Source organism: Paramisgurnus dabryanus, chromosome 9, assembly GCF_030506205.2.
Source record: "Paramisgurnus dabryanus chromosome 9, PD_genome_1.1, whole genome shotgun sequence".
NCBI classification, from domain to species: domain Eukaryota; kingdom Metazoa; phylum Chordata; class Actinopteri; order Cypriniformes; family Cobitidae; genus Paramisgurnus; species Paramisgurnus dabryanus.
In genome coordinates this window covers 32985627-33005951 of record NC_133345.1, presented here as the reverse complement: position 1 = coordinate 33005951, position 20325 = coordinate 32985627, and the positions used below count along the sequence as shown (strand labels likewise).

General features: G+C 37.4%; 3 protein-coding genes across 5 annotated transcripts in view; 2 read left to right on the top strand and 1 right to left on the bottom strand.

Moving 5' to 3' along the window:
- The window catches only part of nptnb (neuroplastin b), a 38646-nt gene extending 37053 nt beyond the window's left edge, over positions 1-1593 (top strand). For 2 of the 3 annotated variants that reach the window (XM_065257914.2, XM_065257912.2), the window contains 3 exons: positions 216-237; positions 343-434; positions 521-1593. In XM_065257914.2, coding sequence (XP_065113986.1) covers positions 216-237; positions 343-403 — 83 coding nt within the window. In that variant the 3' untranslated portion in view covers positions 404-434; positions 521-1593. Of the gene's footprint in view, positions 1-215; positions 238-342; positions 435-520 lie in introns of those variants that run through there. The other variant, XR_010529047.2, reaches the window with a different exon arrangement.
- A 3919-nt stretch (positions 1594-5512) lies between these two features.
- rec114 (REC114 meiotic recombination protein) lies at positions 5513-11172 on the bottom strand. The gene is made up of 6 exons (XM_065258003.1): positions 10742-11172; positions 10208-10297; positions 8955-9038; positions 7279-7458; positions 5838-5909; positions 5513-5674 (listed from the first exon to the last, which is right to left on the bottom strand). The coding sequence occupies exons 1-6, from the start codon at positions 10880-10882 to the stop codon at positions 5513-5515; spliced, it is 729 nt and encodes a 242-aa protein (XP_065114075.1). The 5' UTR covers positions 10883-11172.
- Positions 11173-12499: 1327 nt separating this feature from the next.
- Positions 12500-20325, top strand: part of hcn4 (hyperpolarization activated cyclic nucleotide-gated potassium channel 4) — a 60082-nt gene continuing 52256 nt past the window's right edge. The window contains exon 1 of the mRNA XM_073815688.1: positions 12500-13649. Coding sequence (XP_073671789.1) covers positions 12988-13649 — 662 coding nt within the window. The 5' untranslated portion in view covers positions 12500-12987. The remainder of the gene's footprint in view (positions 13650-20325) is intronic.

The window sequence follows — 20325 nt, the reverse complement described above, 5'->3', positions numbered from 1 at the left end:
TCATCATCATAATGAACCTGAGTTGCTTTTTACAAAAACTCACTTTCTTGCTAAACTAACGGATGTCAGACGGACACACATATCTGTTTCGACCGTCTTTTTAAAGCTATTACACCACACAAACGATCCAATGAAAATCTAGCACAGTGAAATAATGTGATCAGGAATAATATTTTTATATTGTGTTTTTTTGCATGTTCTGCTGTGTGATGAAGACGACGAACCAGTCGCACCAATGTAAGACTCACAATTCTCACTCAACACCAGAAAAGTTTGAGTTTATTCAGACATATTTGATGCTTGAAATGATTCATTGTAATTTTGTTAACGTACGTCTTCCAGCAAAACGAACTCTACGAACAACCACAAGGAAAAAAACGTGCGACAACGAAACGCAAACTGAGCTGACAGACCAACACAGAAGAACGCTGAAGGTTTAGAAATTAAACTGCTTTACATTTTAACAATGTGTTCCTAAAAAAAACAAGTTCACGGAGTTATTCCCATTTGTTGTTTCCAGATGACCAACTGCATATCCCGACCATACGGACGTATTCGAGGAGAGGAGTCGCTCCTGGCCATTTTCAGCGACACATATCCCGCTTCATCTAGTGAGGAAAATAAGAACAAACAACGGCAGCATTACACCGGGAGAAATGAACAATACCGAGCGTTTTAAGTCAGACTAATGATCTGTGCGAATGTGCGGACGCTGACTGAATAAATTCTGAAGGTAACGACCATTTATTCCACGAGCTGTTACCGTTGCATTCCCTTCTTTCCTCATGCCCTCCTGCTGCACTACTTCCTTTTCATATCTACATGTCGTCTCGAATGCATGCAATAACATAATCGAATAAGATTCAAATATTGTTTTTCTGTTGTTACTTATTACTTTGTGGCGTTGCATCCAAAATAACCAGTGTGTGCGAGCGTGTTGGAGGAGCGTATGCGTGTGTGCGTGCGTGCGTGCGTTTTTAAAGAATTTAAATGGATAAATATATTACGAGTCATTGAGATCTTTGTACAGTTTATCATCCAATAAAACAATACGTAAAGGAGATGTTTTGTCTTAAACTAGAATGCGAGAACTTTGTCGTGAGTGGCAGAACAGTATTTAATCAAATGAGCTGATATTGTATTAACGGAAAATGAATACATGTAAACATTTATTTTCTATTGGAGTTATTTAGACGTCTTGTACATGTGGTGCTGTAAGTGTTCCTATATTATGATAGCATCTGTAAAAAGGAAAAGATTATATCTTTTTTTTTAAACTTCAATGTCATGTTTCTTTTTAGAGAAGATGATTCTTGTACAGCATGGCTATAATCCTATGCAATATGTATTCATATAGAGAATTGTAAGGTCGGGTGGGTTTGATTTCAGATTTAAAAGCTTTAAAGGGACAGGACAATAAGGGTGCTTCGCATTTACAATGCACTGCTGTAGTTGCATGACAACTTCTGAGTAATAAAGTGTGTCAGTGTGTGTCATCACGACCAACGGACCAACATAACGGAGGAAGTGGGTGGAGCTAAAGCCATTACAAAATGATGTTTCCTTTTACAAAATAAAAATCCTAAAATATAAGCATGTGTTCTGTGTTACTCTGTCTTAAAGAGATGTGTTTTGATGATACTTGGATATGCCCAGCGTTCAGCATCAGACAACATTCAGTATGTGTACTGTGCACACAGAAATACCAGGTGACCTACATTTACTAAAATGAACTGCAGGCAACATAGCACACTACATATGCTGCATGCATGCATTCGGCATACTGTATCCCATGATGCAATGCACCTTGACCTTCCATTCCCAAGTGACAGATGAACCAGAAGTAATGTAAGCTGCTATTTTCAGCATATAGTGTAGTGAAAGATTGTGAACTTCAGTATTATTTCATTTTTATGTTTTTAAAGTTATGTTTTTGGTAATTTTTTTCCTTTTAGATAGACAGTATGACAGGAAAGTACAGGGTAGAGAGGGGTTACGGAATCGGCAAAAGGCCTAAAGCCGGGATTCGAAATCTGGTAGCCGAAAGTGCGTCTGCACTAGGGCTGTCAAAAGATAAAAACTTTATACAAACTTTTTACAAAATAAAAGTTTGTGTTTGCATAATATATTTGTGTGTAATTATTCGTTAATATAAATTCACTCATACATAAATAAAATAAAAATGTGTATATTTATTTACTTATTTATTTATAATATAAAATATTAGGGCTGTCAAAAAATGTATCGCATACAAAATAAAAGTTTGTGTTGGTGATATATATGTGTGTGTTTATTGTTTATAATTATTATGTATATGTTAATACACACATACAAGTATAAATTTAAGAAAAATGTTGTTGGTGTTTTTTATTTATATACAATTTAAAATATATCAAAATCTAAATAAATATATATACATATAAACGTTTCTTAAAGCTCCACTGTGTAAGATCTACTCCCATCTAGCGGTGAAAGTCTATATGACAAGTAACTGAATATTACTTTCTAGCCCCCCCCATTCGGAACGCGTTTTAACTCGTACGGTGGCCCAGCCGTGTCATGCCAAGGTTAACATGGCTTCCAGTAGCTACAAAGCAAAAGCAATGAGAAAAAAATTAACAATTTGCAATGTCCTTTGCCTGTGATCCATCAAAGCACACACATTTATGTTTAACATGAAAAAAGTCTGATTGTCATGATATGTCCGCTTAAAATCACATACAAAAAGCAACCATGACGGGTTTAAATGGACGCGAACTAATATTATGTCAAAGTACAATGCTTATGTTTTAAGTAAACAATACATGTCCGTGTATATGTAAGAGCTTTCTCTCATATTGGTGAAAAAAGATCGCGCAACTTTCACAAGCTTGTAAAATGAAACGAAAGACGCCCAGATCAGACGCTTTTATCAGAGTATTATGTCAGACATTATGTCAGAGTACAATGCTTATGTTTTAAGTAAACGTTACATGTCCGTGTATATGTAAGAGCTTTCTCTCATATTGGTGAAAAAGATCGCGCAACTTTCACAAGCTTGTAAAATGAAACGAAAGACGCGCAGATCAGACGCTTTTATCAATGAAAGGCTAAAAATAGCGCTGTCACCGTGTGTTTGTGCTAGAGGTCAGAAAAGATGAAAAACATTTATCTCAGTAACTCAGATTACATAAATGGGCGGAGAGACGGCGTGTGTCTGTTCGGACACATTAAACCACATGCATGTTTACACTAACAAGTGTTATGCATAATCATGCTAAAGTTAGCCAAGGAACTATAAAACTTCAAGTTTACAACATGGACTGTATCGATGTAAACGAATATGCTGAATTACCTGTGGAGAATATAGAAAGTAAACTTCAGTGTCCCTTGAGCCCCATCTTGGAAAACTAACTCCAATAGTGACTTTGGTCTTGATGTTTTTCCTGTCACGTTGTCGTTTAAAATCCCCGTTTCGCATCCTTGGCGATTTGTTTTAATGTCCTCGAGAATATGTCTTCAACAGGCTTTCAAATCAAAGCATTAGATCGCAGGTTCATCACGGTGTGCGGTTGTTGTAAAATCCGAAGGATTCAGCTACGCAGGTCACAGGCTAGATACGTCATCAAGCCTGGTTTATTTAAATCAACTGAGCATTACATTCGCAAGTCATACGCATATTACATCAATTTACAATTAACTAAGAATAATTGTCAGCTTTATAATTGTTAATATTCTGAAATAAGACTGTCTTGATGACGTATACCGCCTACACATGCAACCTACGGAGGCTTCAGCTATCGGCCACCTGAGTGTAGAGTGAAAGCGCGAAAGGCGGAGCTTGAATTTCAGGAATGTCCCTCGTCGGCGAATGTATTTCAAAGATGGAGGCACAACATGGATTCAGCCAGAGAGCGCTTCGACGGTATGCATTTTAAATAGCAGATTCTACACTTAAGAGAATACTTTGATTAGTGGGTGGGAAGTAATTACACATGAATGAGCACATACTTTTGAAAGAAAACATGGGTTTTTGTTAAGAATTAACTCAATAAAGTACACAGTAGAGCTTTAAGTATTTACATGCATGTGTGTGAATTTATGTTTACAAGATAATTACATACAGTGCACACACATATATTATGCAATAACAAACTTTTATTTTGTTTGCGATTAATCACGATTCATCTTTTGACAGGCCTATAAAATATAGAAAAACCTAAATATATATGAAGCCAATAGTTGGCAGAGCCTTCCGTCACCATTTTAGCATCGTGTCACCACGCATCACTTGCGGATAACCGAAAATGGGTAAAGAGGCGTGGCGTGGGTGAAGCTGAAGTGGCTGGTTGCTGCAACCACGCCTGCCTAGCTTGAAGGCATCAGTGGCAGTTCACCTGTCACTCAAGTGGCCACACCCTTAATTATGTAAAACTTTACGGCTTAATATAATTTTAATGGAGGAGTTACAAAAAAAAAAACATAGTTGTCATAAAGGGCAAAAATAGCCATTTAGACCAAAAACACTTTTGTACCAGGCTGTAAACACCTTAATTTCTGCTGTAAAGTTGGGCATTTTAACATGGTGGTCTTTGGGAATTTTCTCCCTTTTAGAACCAGTCGCTAGGAGCCTGTGGATGAATTGCAGTTTAAGTCACTTCCGGTTGGCCCTCGATTTATATATACAAACACATTACACACAGTGCGCACATATATATATATATATATATTATATATATATATATATATATATATATTATATTATATACATACACTCACCTAAAGGATTATTAGGAACACCATACTGATACTGTGTTTGACCCCCTTTTGCATTCAAAACTGCCTTAATTCTACGTGACATTGATTCAACAAGGTGCTGAAAGCATTCTTTAGAAATGTTGGCCCATATTGATAGGATAGCATCTTGCAGTTGATAGAGATTTGTGGGATGCACATCCAGGGCACGAAGCTCCCGTTCCACCACATCCCAAAGATGCTCTATTGGGTTGATATCTGGTGACTGTGTGGGCCATTTTAGTACAGTGAACTCATTGTCATGTTCAAGAAACCAATTTGAAATGATTCGAGCTTTGTGACATGGTGCATTATCCTGCTGGAAGTAGCCATCAGAGGATGGGTAAATGGTGGTCATAAAGGGATGGACATGGTCAGAAACAATGCTCAGGTAGACCGTGGCATTTAAACGATGCCCAGTTGGCAGTAAGGAGCCTAAAGTGTGCAAAGAAAACATCCAACACACCATTGCAATAATGAGAAACTGAACAGGTGTTCCTAATAATCCTTTAGGTGAGTGTATATTATGCAAAAACAAACTTTTATTTTGTATGCGATTAATCGCGATACCGTATGTCGGGGCACTGCCTACTACACCATCAGCTCTGACCAGTATCATTTCATTTTTACCACCTCTTGTCTAACATTATTACTGTTATTAATGACAAATACTGTGTTGTGTATTCAAAGTGGCTTAGCCAAGGGTCATTTACACAAAGCAATGGTGGATTGTTCTACCTTATTCTTTAATTTCCTTGAGCTTTTTCTCCACTTCCTCAACAAAAGCTGGAAAGTCAGAGTCTAGCAGACACAAACGCAGTAACGCCTCCAGGTCCTTAGGAGGCAATGTGGATTGATGATACGCCATCGGCAGAGAGAGCTCACGTTCGCCCAGGAAGTACTGAGGAGAATATAATGTGCATGAGAAAGGTCAAATTAAAATGCCACTGCTTGTAGCATCTAACAAATTAGATTGTAACTTTATTGTCACTGTGCAGAGTACAGGACCAATGAAATGCAATATTATTTTATTGACTTTTAATACAATTCAAATCCAGTCATACCTGAGCAAGCTGTTTGATTGACAGCGCTTCAATAGGAAGAGCCGGGGCCGCCCGTGGTTCATCTTCAGGGGCCTAAAACAGAAATAGATTCATTCATTATAATGTCAGGAGACTCCGAGGGCTCCACCAGTCGATCAATACTCTCATTAATAATTAAACGTCCTCACCTCCTGCCATCTTTCAGTCCTGATGCAGGTGCTGCTGTCACCAATCATATTTTACAAACACTTTTCTCTGTGCTTGTGTCTTCACTATATTTAGATTTTGTGTATTTAGATTTTAAAGTGGGAAATGGTAACAGGGTGATGGGAGGATGGGATTACTTCATCCTCTGTTTAATATCATTATGTGACAACAATACCACCTAGTGGACAAAACTTTTGAATGATAAAAGCTATAATTGCACTAACATATAACATTCTCTCTATTCACTTTCTTATGAAATCTGTCTGGCTTTATTGTGCAAGAGTTTTTCAGTTCATACTACTTGAAAAAACAAATTCAGTTGTGAGTCAGTGAGCTATGATTTAATCATTACATCAGCAGAATGATTTTACATTTCATTGAAGATTATGGAAATATCCTGTCTGTCTGTCACTCTCTCCATCCATTTATCGATCTATCTGTCTGTCAATCTCTCTATCAATCAATCCATCTATCTATCGGTCTGTCTGTCAATCAATCCATCCATCGTCAGCCAGTTAATCTCTTCATCCGTCTATCAATCTGTCAGTCAGTCTCTCCATCCATTTGTCTATCTCTTCTGTCTGTCAATCAGTCAATCTCTTCATCCATCCATCTGTCCATCCATCTGTCTGTCATTCTCTCCAACCATCCATCCATCTGTCAGTCAGTCAATCTCTTCATCCATCCATCTGTCTGTTAATCTGTCTGTCAGTCTCTTCATTCATTCTTCCATCCATCTGTCTGTTAATATGTCTGTCAGTCTCTACATTCATTCATCCATCAGTCTGACTGTCAGTCAGTCAGTCAATCCATCCATCTGTCTGTCAGTCATTCCATCCATCCATCAATCCATCTTTCATTCAGTCAATATATTGATCTATTTGTCAGTCTCTCCTCTGTCTGTCTATAAGTTTTATTACTGGATTTTCTGTTTCTAACACATCACAGAAATTAAATACATTGTAAATACTGTTTCAGCTGCTTATACCATGATATATAACATGACGTATGCATGTCTGGTATGACTACAGGTCTGTAGAAAGACATTCAAGAGGTGCATTATAACTATTGCTTTATCTTACAGGTACACTGTGCCCAGTTCTATAAACAAAACATAATATTGACTAATTTACATTTTTAGTTAATTTGTATAGCCTATTTCAAACTCTTTCACACTGGTAAGAGAGATTCACTCTCAATGTTTCAAGACAGATAAATGTAGGATAAAACATTACATGTTTATATATGTATAGACCTGTGTCTCTTGTGTAGATGCTCCAGGTTCTGTAGGTGTGGATTCAGCAGCAGATCGTGTGGTCATGTGCTCTTCAACAGGTAAATAATCCTGTAGCCTCTCAACTGCTTCTTCACAAAAACGTGCTGCTACCGCGCGAGTCCGCCCATCAAACTGAAGTCTGATCAGACGGCTTTCTCCCTTATACACAAACACATCTCTGTTATCTCAAGTATAGATCTACTCACTGACATTGAACACTATAACAAACACACTGCCCAGACATGAATGTAAACACAGAATCAGCCTCTACAACCTTTACATGCGTCTTACTGTTTACATGCATAAAATTGTGTCAATCCGCATTAATTTAATCTGATTGCAGGTAACAACAGTACCGTTTACATGTACCAAAAAATCTGAACTTAAGCCAAAAAGCGGAAGACTTGGCAACGTCACTCAGTGCACAGCATCTCTTGTGGCTGTCCTTCAACGTGATGCCCAGCCGATGCGCGACCAACAACCACCGGCTGAAGCAGTTTAATCCGCTTACCCGCTTCCTATCCCTACCGTGTCTATATATATATAAATATATATTAATTTCTCCCTAGGGTTTTTGTCCTTCTAGGAGTTTTTCCCACTGGGTTTTCTCCTAGGGGTTTTTTTAGTCCCAGGGAGAGTCAGCCAACTTTGGCTTAACTTAGCACTTTACTTTATACGTTATATTACTAATACGCTCGCTTGTACGGTTTATTCTTAGCCGCTATATTCTACTTCTTATACTATCTATTGATTTTCTGTGTTCTCCTCTACATCTACTCATGTAAAGCTGCTTTGCAACAATTAACACTTGTAAAAAGCGCTATATAAATAAAATAAAATTGAATTGAATTGTCAAGTTCACACTTTATCTCTGGATAAATGTACGGTAGAAAGTCAAAGATGAGTTGAAAAACCTTGTTCTTAAGACGTTTTAAGATATAGACAATGAAAACACAAATTATATTATCGCGTAACGTTATTTAAGACATGAACGTTGCAGAATGTACAGCACATGACTCCATTACCGTAATAATGTGTGTTGCCACTGCCTTACTATTGCATGTTTTTGTGACGAGAATCATGTGATACGTAAATAAGAGGTAAATATAAGACGTTAACTTTAATCAGTATTTTTGTATTCAATTGAGAAAATACTACGATTAACACATTTACATGCATACTTTTCTCCTGCATGATTGGATCACAAATCAGACTACAACACCCTTTTCAATACGACCTCAAATGTATTGATTAAGGTGTTTACATGAAGGCTTTTGAATACGATTGAGCCATCAATATTATTACAAATAGATTATTCGGTTGCATGTTAACATAGCTAACTATTAACTGCTACATTACAACTTTATCAGAAATTATTATTATTATTATTATTTTGAGAAATTCATTAGTATTCCTAACGCAATAAAGTGATGGAGATGAAATAATTAGCAAGCTGCAGAGTTGAGCTGTTATTTGAAGGTCATTCATAAGCTATGTTGTTTTTAATTTGCATATTAAAATCGTTTATTATATTCAAGGACGAGAAGGCGGAGTCTGCCTTCAGGAAAAACACACATTCTGTTGAGTTTCTCTCGTGTTAGTTGCAGAAACAATGTTTTATTCATCCAGATAAAATTAAAACCACAGTTTCATACCTTTACTGTAATGCTGAAGAGCAAACTGTCTGATTTATGCTGGACCTTCAGAAAACTTTGTGCATCCAACAGAGAAAATCCTTCCTGCAAACCCCAAAACAGCACATTATCATTCTCTGTCAGAGACTCATTTTATATGATCACATCAGGAGATATGTTAGTTTCCAATCTGGGGGCACGAGATGGTGCCAGGGGGCACCAGTTTTATGACATTTTATAAAATTCTCATAAATCAATAATCATAAATTCTATCTAATCAAACCTCAGAAAAATATAGCTACCAACCAAGTCTTCTCTGGGGGGCATAAAGGGATGCAGGGGGGCAACTCTAAAAAGTTTGAGAACCACTTCTTAAACTATGAAACCTAGGACCTTGTTTTATTTCTGACTGTTATTACAGAACCATGTCTAAAGGAGGTGCTAACACAACATAACACAATACAACAACCTCAGTGGCTCTGCTTTCTGCTACTGGAAAAAAAAAACGTTAGCAATATTAACAAATCAAACAGCTTGAGTTGTATTACGAGTAAGTCCACAAATGTGGTCATCATTAATCTTTGTTTATAAGATGTAAGAAAAATCTTACATTCCTTTGAGTCATTTGTAATAAAAGTCATGGTATGAGTTCATCCCCTCATTGGATCTGTTACATAAACATTTGAGTTTATCTCTTAACCTAAAAAACTAAAACCTTTCAAACATTTCAGAGATTTTTCTCTCTGCAAAATTGCTGAAAGAGGATGAGATTAAAATGATTATCTTAGCATGTACAGTAAGATATCATATTAGCTTTGGATTCTGTTCTCTGCACATCTTGAGAAATATCTGATAAACATTTGAAAATCTTGAAAGGACTGAACAGATTATAAACATGTATCATCACAATGACTGAATGATGAATTAAAACTAAAAATGTGTCTCATTCTTTAAAATGAAATCCTGCACCATGAAGAGTCAGTAACTTCTGTCTATTATAAGCCCAGGGTTTACTGTCAGGAGATCTGAGAGGCACACAGCCTGGTAATACTCTTGTTTTGGGAATCCCTGAGGAACAGTGGCAGACCCTGCAGGAGATGAAGAGGATTATGCTGTTCTTTCTGACAGAGAAATACGGTCAAGCTCTTATGTGTTTAGTGCGGCCCGCAGTATCCTGACCCTGTACTTACAGCCTGATGGGTAAACGTTGAGCTCTTTCATATCAACAACTTATAGGTTATCAAACGTGGTTTGTATGTTTTATATAATCTCACCAAGAGCTCCTGACCCTGAGATATCAGCAGATGAGCAGAGGCCAAAATACTGAAGTCCAACTGACCAGAGCTTTCACTGGATTCAAAAATCTGCAAGAGAGAGAAAATAATTGACAAAACAATAACATTTCAATTTCAACAAACCACCATCATTGCGATTGTGTTTGCATTTCATCAGCTCATTTGCATATTAAAGGACACACCCAATATGGCACCTTTTTTGCTCTGACCTACAAAGTGGTGATTTAAACATGTTATAATAAATTATCTGCGGGGTATTTTGAGTTAAAACTTCACATATGTACTCCGGGCACACCAAAGATTTATTTTACATCTTTAAAAAAAAATCTAATATATGACCCCTTTAATGTTATTTTCATTGTTACTTTTCCAACAAATGATTGAGTTAAATAGAAACGGTGACATTTTATGTTGTTTTTAATATTATGTTTACATTTTAATATTGTTTGTGACACGGTTGAAGTGACCAGTCAGTCAGTCAATTTACGCCCAGCGGAGTTCCCGCCCTCTCACCTTCCACGCGCAGCCTGTGCCTTTCCATGACGCTTTAGCTTTACCATTGGGAAGAAAACGACCGTACCGTTTTAGCTTCCAAACACGCGTCGTGGGTTCCGTGTGTTTTACCGGTTCCTTGTCTGAAGCTTCGCATTCCATGTTTTAATGATTTCTTCGTCAATACAGGAAACCAAACAGAGCGTGAGGGAGTAGTGATTTGTGATCGCCACACCTTGACTGCGCATGCGCCATAAGTCGTAGTGTATTTTTACGTCCGTTTTTTTTATTAATATCAGCACTGAAACAATATTCCATCAGTATTTTTAAAAGTAATAACAGATTTTGTGTCCAAAAGTTTTAACCTGTACCAAAGTCACGTGACAAGCGGCAGGTGATGATGGCGTTTATTGGAAAATTCTCCAAGTAGGCCTACTTATGCAAGGTTTGTATCTATGAGCTTGGCAATCGTTAAAGTGACTCTGATTGGAAATAATGACGCATTAAGCAATTTCATATGTTTATTTAATTATTGATATACAGTTAAATAATTGTGCATTGGTTAATGGGAGTCGGAGGCAAAAAAAGTGGGTGGGTCCAAAACATTTACTGGAGTAGATGCCATTTTCATGTATTCTGGTGCGTTTTAATCAAACAGTTGGTTTTATAGCCTAAAATCTTTGTTAACATCGTTGTTTTGCGGTCTTGCAGCAACCGAAAGTTGTAAAAACACGAAATTTGAGTTTAAATTATATGAACTCTAAATAAGTCGAGGGAATGGATTTGAGGAAGCGGACGCGTGAAACTCAAGGCTGCAGCTAAAACGAGGAATGGAGTTTAATTTATTAAGACATTCCTCAAGTGGATTTGACTGACGGCGCTCGGAAAAGTGAACAGACAAATATGCTAAATTAGAGAAAAGGTGAGTGGGTCCAATATCATTTGTCTTAAAAAGTGAGTGGGTCTTGTCTAAAGGTTCAGACGCCCATGCATTGGTTATTTGTGTATTTATAGAGAATGATTTGTTGCTCAAACTGTAATTACGTTAACTGATTGGTGCTTCTTATGAGTTTAATAGCTATTCTTCATTGGCATTACACTACACACATTAATTATAAAAAAAAACTTGTGCCTACACTAAACTTATGCATAAGGCAAAAAATATATTTTAAATTTTAAAATATACAAAAAATGGCCAAGAAAATACATGTAGTCTACGTTACTAAAATATGTATATATTGTATATTATACACATGTAAACATAACAGGTTTGAAAATATAAAAATGTATAGTTATATAGTTATATTTTATAGGCTACTTATACATTTTATACTTAGCCTATACTTTATTCATTTTTTCACAAACTTTTATATTTTGGCCATAAAATATATTTTAACTAAATGTATTATCACATTCAAAAATATATGTAATTAAGCTTTACTTTTAACCAAATTTAGTTAGCATATATTAAAAAATATTTTTTGGCCAAAAATATTACGTTCCTGTTACGTTCATCTCATAATCATTCCGACACTGATCGCACCAATTTAGTAGTTTCCGTTTGCAAGTTGTAGGTGTTTCAATATAGATGCCATAGTTTCACGAGGATTAGCATAATTCAGTATTTGTACTACAAAGCTCCTGAACAATGTGATATTGATCAACTCAGGCGTCGTGCGTAAATCAGGGCTATTGAGTGACAAGTAATCACCCTGGACACCTCGATGAGAATCGCGCGAAGGGTTATGTGCTGTGGACCTGATTGGGTGGGCCATGGCTTCCTACGCCGCTTCTATGGCAACCCGATAGATCAGCTATACAATGAATATTCACGGGGTCAGATAGGCTTGGGATGTGAATCATGTCAGCGGTGCCCTGCCCGGCGGCTGCTGTTATTTGCTTATGATTGACAGCTGGCAGGGATCGCCAGGTTCCGTGACCTCCGCGCCTCTCCGTTCGTCCACACCTCCCCGCGCGCGTGATGCGCAGCAGCCTCCAGTCTGCGTTTCCATTTGACTTTCCTCCACAGGATCTTTGCAAGTGGAGTAATATGGTGAGACTGGAGCCACTGGATCCGCGCGAGAAGGCAAATTTGGGCAGCCAGGTCGCCTGATGATCGAAGTAATGTTTGTGCGTGCCGTAGGAAAAACACCACAAAACACATGTGGATTTTGACATCACCTCGCATCCAGACACGGATACAGAGGGACCACACAGTAACATCACCAAACTGGATTCACGTGTCATTGAATTAATTCAATGTCATAATGGACAGGTTGCATTCATCCATGCGTAAAAGGCTCTACAGTTTGCCACAGCACGAACAGAAAGCTTCGATCATGGGTGATGCAGAAGACACAGACAAGGACACCCGGAGGAAGAGTATCCGTATGAAACCCCTGCCGTCGCCCACCTCGACAGGCATCGCGGAGACCAAAAGCGTAGAGTCCGTGGATATGGAGACGGACATCGGGAGAGCCGTGAAAACCAGCTCCAACGGGGATTGCCGGAGGTTCCGAGGCAGCCTTTCATCGATCACCAGTCGGCACGTCCATGACTCGGATGCAGCGGAGGAGAAACGTCTGATCACGGAGGGAGAAGTGACTCCGAGCGAGGAGAGCCCAACTGGAGCCGCGGGTGGCGGCGCGGAGCCGGGAGAGAAAGGCAGCGCAGGTGATGATGCCCGCATCCCCCCGATTCCCGATCAGCAAGGGGGCTTTATAAAGGTGGAGGGTATCGAACAGATTTTACCGGACGATGAGAGATATTATCAAGCTGGCTTCATGCAGAGGCAGTTAAGCGCGATGCTTCAGCCCGGGGTCAACAAGTTTTCCCTGCGGATGTTCGGGAGCGAGAAGGCTGTGGAACGGGAACAGGAGCGCGTAAAATCCGCCGGTTTCTGGATTATTCACCCCTACAGTGATTTCAGGTAATTCACCATCTGTGTCCCTAAAATATGCTGCTCATGTAACTAAAATATGTGTCACACTGATGAGGGAAGTTATTTAATATAGGCTGACTGACACCCACCCACCCCCAAAAAGTGTTTTCATGATCATGTTTGGTTAAATGTAAGTTGTTTCAACTGTCCTCAATAATGTCACTAAGCAGTAAAGTGAGAACTGAGGTTTGATTCTTGGGGGACACCTAAGTTCAAAGTGCAAACTTTGGCAAGATTAATGTCTTATTATTTCATTTATTTTATTTTCAAGATCATGTATTATTAGATTTTTTTGTCAACCCGGACCCCCTAAATCAATTGCCACTAACAAGTTTTGAGGCAACTTAGTTTAAAAGTTATTTTTCTGTAGCAAATGTCTGTGTGTTTACAGCCATTCTGAATCAGGCCGAGCTCACGCAGGCGCAGCTGACAGTGAAAGTGCATTATCTGCATGAATATACATAAAACCCAGACAATCTCTCTTTATTAATTAACATCTGTCCTTGGGGATGACATTGACTCTATAGATTTCATACAATTGCCCTGTAAATACATATTTGGCTTGGGTCTTGTTGTGAAGCTTTATAATAGATTGATGTTGCAGACATCACGCCATCCAGAGGAAGAAATATAAAGATTTTGTATAGATTCAAAGATAATCATTGAAGTTGTTTTGTTTGCTGATTTGATTAAGGCTGAATGTTTGTTCAGGAGAGTTGCCGTGTGATTGGGTTCTTCTTACACACTGTTTTCATTCATAAATCTGCATGCATGCAGGTTAACAGCTAACCCCCCTCGCCCCTCAGTACACATGGATGCTGTTTGCCTATATTGATCTTGTGGTGATACTTTCATTCTCCTGAACATTATAAGATTGTGGCATGCTGTGAAACATTTTGAAGAATCTTTACTTGGCTGTTTTCCATAGTGACTGAAGAGGTGTTAGACATTAGGAAAAAAGATCACACTGTATGGTTATAAATGACATATGGGTGTGAATCATAACGGCAGAATTTTCTGCATCTTTAAGCGCGTTGTATAACAGATCTCATCTCAGCGTGCGGATGTGCCGTAAGGCCCCGCACATTGTTACACTGGCTCAGATAATAATATCTGCTCTAAACACAATAGAGTGAATTTCCAGCACTAATCTTCTACCTCCGTAATTACCAGCGCAAGGTCACACGCCACAGCATCATTACAGAAGATAAAGGACAGCAGTGCATGCTTCAGATGGAGACCTCAGTGACCCCTGTGTACTATCTCTTCTGTTCCTAAACTGAGTCTGTTGCCCTGCTGTCTGATAGCTAGTTTTTAATGGAGCATTGTCTACCTTCTGTTTTAGCCAGCCTTGTGTTGAACAAAAAAGACTTTGTTGCATTTGTTGTCCTGTGTAAATATCATTGTCCTTTGGTCAGTAAGAGTTCCTCAGGAGTAGACTTATACAGTAGCTATACAGGTCTGTGTCTATGTGAGTGTATGTTATATCATATATATTTACAGTCATCTTCTTCAGCTTTCTGTCCCACATTTGCCCTGTAGCACTTTGGCAACCGTACGCAGCTCATATGAAACCTTTTAATGACGAGTTTAATGTTAGTGTGTTGCTAAGTTAACAATGCAGTACTCTAATAACATGAAATGATGCATAGCACACATAAACAGAACAACTAATAACAACTAATCACAATTAATAGTTTGCAGAATAAAAGTTTTTGTTTACATTATATATGTGTGTGTATTGTGTATAACAATTATATATAATTATAATAAATTATGTAAGGAATAATTGACGATGGGCCATTGAATTATAAAAAAATAATGCACACCCAAGGTGGTAATGCGGCACAACACGAAACACCGCAGGTTTGCATTATTTTCAAATAATTTAAAGGGTAAAAAGTAAATTATTCCTCTTATACCACGGTTACCACAAACATTGCTCTGGTGCCTATTTTTAAGACATTTGAAAAGTTAGGTGTGCGGTTATCAAAAAATAATTCATACCCATTGAACATTTCTCAAACAATCAGAATACAGCATTCAACAGACCCGTGGTATAAAATTATATAACTTATATATATATATATAAATACATATACACGCATGCATGCATGTGTATATATTTTTAAGAAATATTTACATGTGTATATACATTTTTATATAATTTTTATTATATATAAATATGAATACTTAATACAATTTATTTTTTCTTAAAATTGTACATGCAATTTTGTGTGTTTATATATAGATAATAATTATACACAGTACACACACATATATTTAAATCAATAGTTAGTAAAAAAATATATTTTACTGAATGCTAAAAAGTACCCGCAAAAATAATATGATTTTGAACTAAGAACATAAAAAAGTTTTTGTTTACATTATATATTATTATATAAATATGTGTATATATATATATATATATATATATATATATATATATATATATATATATATATATATATATATAAAATGTAAACAAAAACTTTTATTCTACAAACGATCAGTTGTTATGCAGCCCTAATGTTTTTAGTTTGAAATCATCTTATTTTTGCGGTACTTTTTAGCATTCAGTGAAATATATTTGTTTACTAACTATTGATTTATTTATTTTCTACTGCAATCACTGTAATGCATTATGAGATCTTAGAATTAATGTTGCTGCCTAAACTACTGTATGGATGGACCTTTATGATAAGAGCATTGTTTTGGAAACAATATTTATCTTGTCATGCTTTTAAAGTACTTTAGTGTATCGTAGTATCTACTTGAGATGTTGAGCAGAGACAGATGTGTCCCTGACCTCCTCTCATCATAGGTCTCTGGTGACTTTGATTATGTTTGCTGTTGTGTAATGTAATAAATCACATGCCTGAAAATAAACCCCGGTTTAAACTGCACTGGAACCTGCAATTAAAATCTTTTATATCTTCATTGATTCGCATGCACACATTTACTGCAGCACTTCAGCCACTGGACAAGACCGATTACAAGCAGCACGTTTGGTGATGGGCAGAGATCAGATACTCATAGGCTTTAATAAAGAAATATCCAATCAAACCTCTCATCCTCAGTCTTCATAAAAGACAGCAAACTCAGTCATTTATATGTTATGGACTGGTGAATGTAAGTCATCTTTTTTAATTAACCTACAATATAGGAATTTAATTTATTTTATTTTATAAACTTGTTTTCATATTAGTATAAATATGTTAGTCTTAAGGGTATATATAAGCTGGTGTGGTCCAATATGACCAATCAAATGTTCTCTAGATGCTAAAGCGTCCTGCATCCTACATTGTGCGTAACCTCCTCCTGAAATCACAAGCACCTGAGATGAGACACTTGTTAAAGTGATACTCCAGCCAAATTTCAAAATTACCCCATGATTTACTCACCGTCAAGCAGTCCAAGACACACGTTCATCATCTGTTAGACGAGCACATTTTGAGTTATTACAGTAAATGTCCTTGCTCTTCAAAGCTTATAATGGTAGAACACAGGGATCAGGGAACAACTTGGACTCATGCAATTCACAAGAAGGATTTAGTGTGGTGACTGTTGGTTGGCATGGGTACATTGTGCAGTGACTCATGAATGGACTTGTGAATCACGTAAATCCAAGATGGCGTTGTTACCTAAAGCTAGTTGTTATAGTTCATAGGGGCGGTTTCACGCATAGGGTTTAGATCCAACCTGATCTCACGAATTTCCGTGGCATAGTCACGGAATTTTGTGCTCATTTTTCCGTGGCATTCTCACGGATCTCCGCATTTTTCCGTGGCCCTGCTACGGACTGTCTTTTTCCGTGGCATTCTCACGGATTGGTTACTCAACTGTTTTGTCCTATTTTCTTACCATTTTCGCTTCGGTTTAGGGTTAGATTTACATGAAATGACATCCCTACCCAAACCCAACTCTAACCCCAACGCCAGGCGACAATTGTTTAAAGTTTAGAAAATATAAAAAAATAAATCAGAAAAAATAGTATAAACCAATAGTTAAAGTGACATACTAACGCAAACACCAAATCTAACCCTAAACCGAAGCGAAAATGGTTTGAAAATAGGAAAAAGCAGTTGAGTAACCAATCCGTGAGAATGCCACGGAAAAAGACAGTCCGTAGCAGGGCCACGGAAAAATGCGGAGATCCGTGAGAATGCCACGGAAAAATGAGCACAAAATTCCGTGACTATCCCACGGAACTTTGTGAGATCATGTTGTTTAGATCAGATGTCTCCAACCCTGCTCCTGGTGAGCTGTTGTCCTGCAGACCTCGGTTCCAACCCAGCTCCAACACATCTGTCTGTAATTAATAAGCAACCCTGAACACCTTGATCAGCTGCTTCAGTTGTGTTTGATTGATGTTGGAGCTAAATCTGCAGGACGGTAGCGCACCAGGAGCAGGGTTGGAGACCCCTGGTTTAGATAAATCCAAGACTAGGTCTTAGTTATATTAGGACATTTAAGTAGTTTTTACAAACGTATATTACAAAAACCTATACTGGTGTGCATCTTGAGACAAAACAATGACACTGATAATATATGTTAAGATAGTTCAGTGCAAGATGTTTTTAAATTAAGGTTGATTAAACATGCATTTTAGTCTGGGACTAGGATAAGCCCTGTCCGAGAAACCGCCCCATAAAGTTTAAAATATGGATATTTTTCTCACAAAATCACATCGATTACCCCCAGAAAACATTTTTAACCCCTTGGAGCAGTGTGGATTACTTCTGTGAAGGATGAATGCACTTTTTTGGGCTTTAAAGTCAGATGTTGTTCCCTGATCCCTGTTTTTTTTACCATTATAACTTGTTCCTTCAAACACTCGGTCTTGGACCACAGTGGGAGGAGAAAGACTTGTAATTTCAGACAGAGTCTTCGAGACCAACATATAACAATAATAATAAAATACAATGTTGATGGGCATCATTTGAAAATGACATCCCATGGTGCAATGCAAAGATACTGCCATCAGAGCCGTTTATTTATCTCTAGAAAAATAGGCAGAAGATGATGCATGTGGTAGGGATTTTTTTAATGATAGTAAAAGCATAGTCCAAATTAAGACGTTAAGACTGCTCCTCTAAACAATTCCCAATCTAGCTTAGTCTGTAGGCCTAACTGTTGATTATTAACTGGGGTTATATTAAATCATGAATATGAAAACTGATTTTATGGTCTTGGTCTCGACTCCTTAAGGACTCGGTCTCGACTCAGACTTGCTTCATTAAAAACTTGGTCTTGACTCAGAGTCGGCATATACTGTAATCACGATTATTTAACACGATTACTCCGTGACTTTGCATTTATTTAACCTTTTTATAAGTAAAGTAAGTTTTGCAATAGGCTACACGTATCAAAGCAGTGGTGCCTTTCGAAGTGCCTTACAAACACATTGGTCCAGCAGCATGCAATTTATATTTTAATCGCATGATAATTGATTTTACTTTTGATTATTTTGTTTTTGTAGCTGTTTAAATAAAACATTTAAATTGAACATTTAAAAACAATTGATTGCACAGCCCTAAGTGCACTACATAGGGGATAAGAAACGGATTTTGCAAAAAATGCTTTCCATTGGGTTGAATGAAGTCTGATACCTATTTTCATCAATGCTGCTTTGCTGGACTCTGCCATAAATTAAACGCTATTGTTTATTTAAAAAAAAAGTGTGGGGGCGGAGGTCTTCTCAATAGTACGTACTGACTTCCTGTTTAAGTTAAAAAGACGTCACAACATCAAATAATGCTGCATGTTCCAAGGCACTTGAGTGAACCTTTAACAACTTAATGGCTGTTTGGAGATGAATAATACAAGGTTATAGAAACGCTCACTAGCTCTTTACTTTAATCTTTTTTACACACATCACACTGTAATATAATTAATTATCACCTGCAATGAAAACTAATGTTGTGCAATTATCCGCAAAATAAATATTGATCAAGTTGATGTTGTCTATCATGGGCGTGACAGTATTCACTAATCTAATTTCTCAGTAATGGACACCAGCATGCATGACTGCTTGTATCTTAAGATCCTCCTCTTTAAAACCTGTTGGTCAATAATGAAATTAAGTCATGACAGATCAGACAAAGCCCAGATGTCATAGGCTGTGATTTAAAGTACAGGTGCTCTTTAATGGATGATAAACAATGGCACATGGCTAATGTTATTTTAAAGCTGTAGGTCTGAGTGCTCACCATCTTTAAGCCAATATTTCTCATGTCAGATTTTGTATAGCACAAGCTGTGTGGAAGAACAGGATGTTTTCTGAAAGCAAAGGCATTATAATCCAGTCTGTAGTTTCATTTCCAGCTCTTCTCCCCATGTTCTTCTCTTGTATTTATTTTAACCAACCTTACAGTAATTAAGCCTTTTATTCAGCAGAGGAACTGTTTCCCGAGCAGCACCCTATGCTTACAAAGGACAAAGAAATTACAGTGAAAGATGTTCCTCAGTGTACAGCTTAAAAATGTGTAATTTTCTTCAACATTGCTGCATTCTGCAGTCACTAGCCTGGTTTCCATTACAGATTTTTATCTAAATACTGATGGTTATGCGACTAAAACATTATTCCACTCGAGATAAGTTCTTTTCAAAAGTCATGGGATGGATGTTGGTAGGTTTACTCTTCTTTAAGCCACTGCCCTAG

Excerpts from the sequence above, each read along its gene's own strand:
- rec114 (XM_065258003.1), bottom strand. The coding sequence starts at position 10,882 with ATGGAATGCGAAGCTTCAGACAAGGAACCGGTAAAACACACGGAACCC. Across the intron at positions 7,459-8,954 it reads TCTTCAGCATTACAGTAAAG|GGAGAAAGCCGTCTGATCAG; the intron begins GTATGAAACTGT and ends TTTGTGTATAAG. Across the intron at positions 5,675-5,837 it reads CAATCAAACAGCTTGCTCAG|TACTTCCTGGGCGAACGTGA; the intron begins GTATGACTGGAT and ends TATTCTCCTCAG.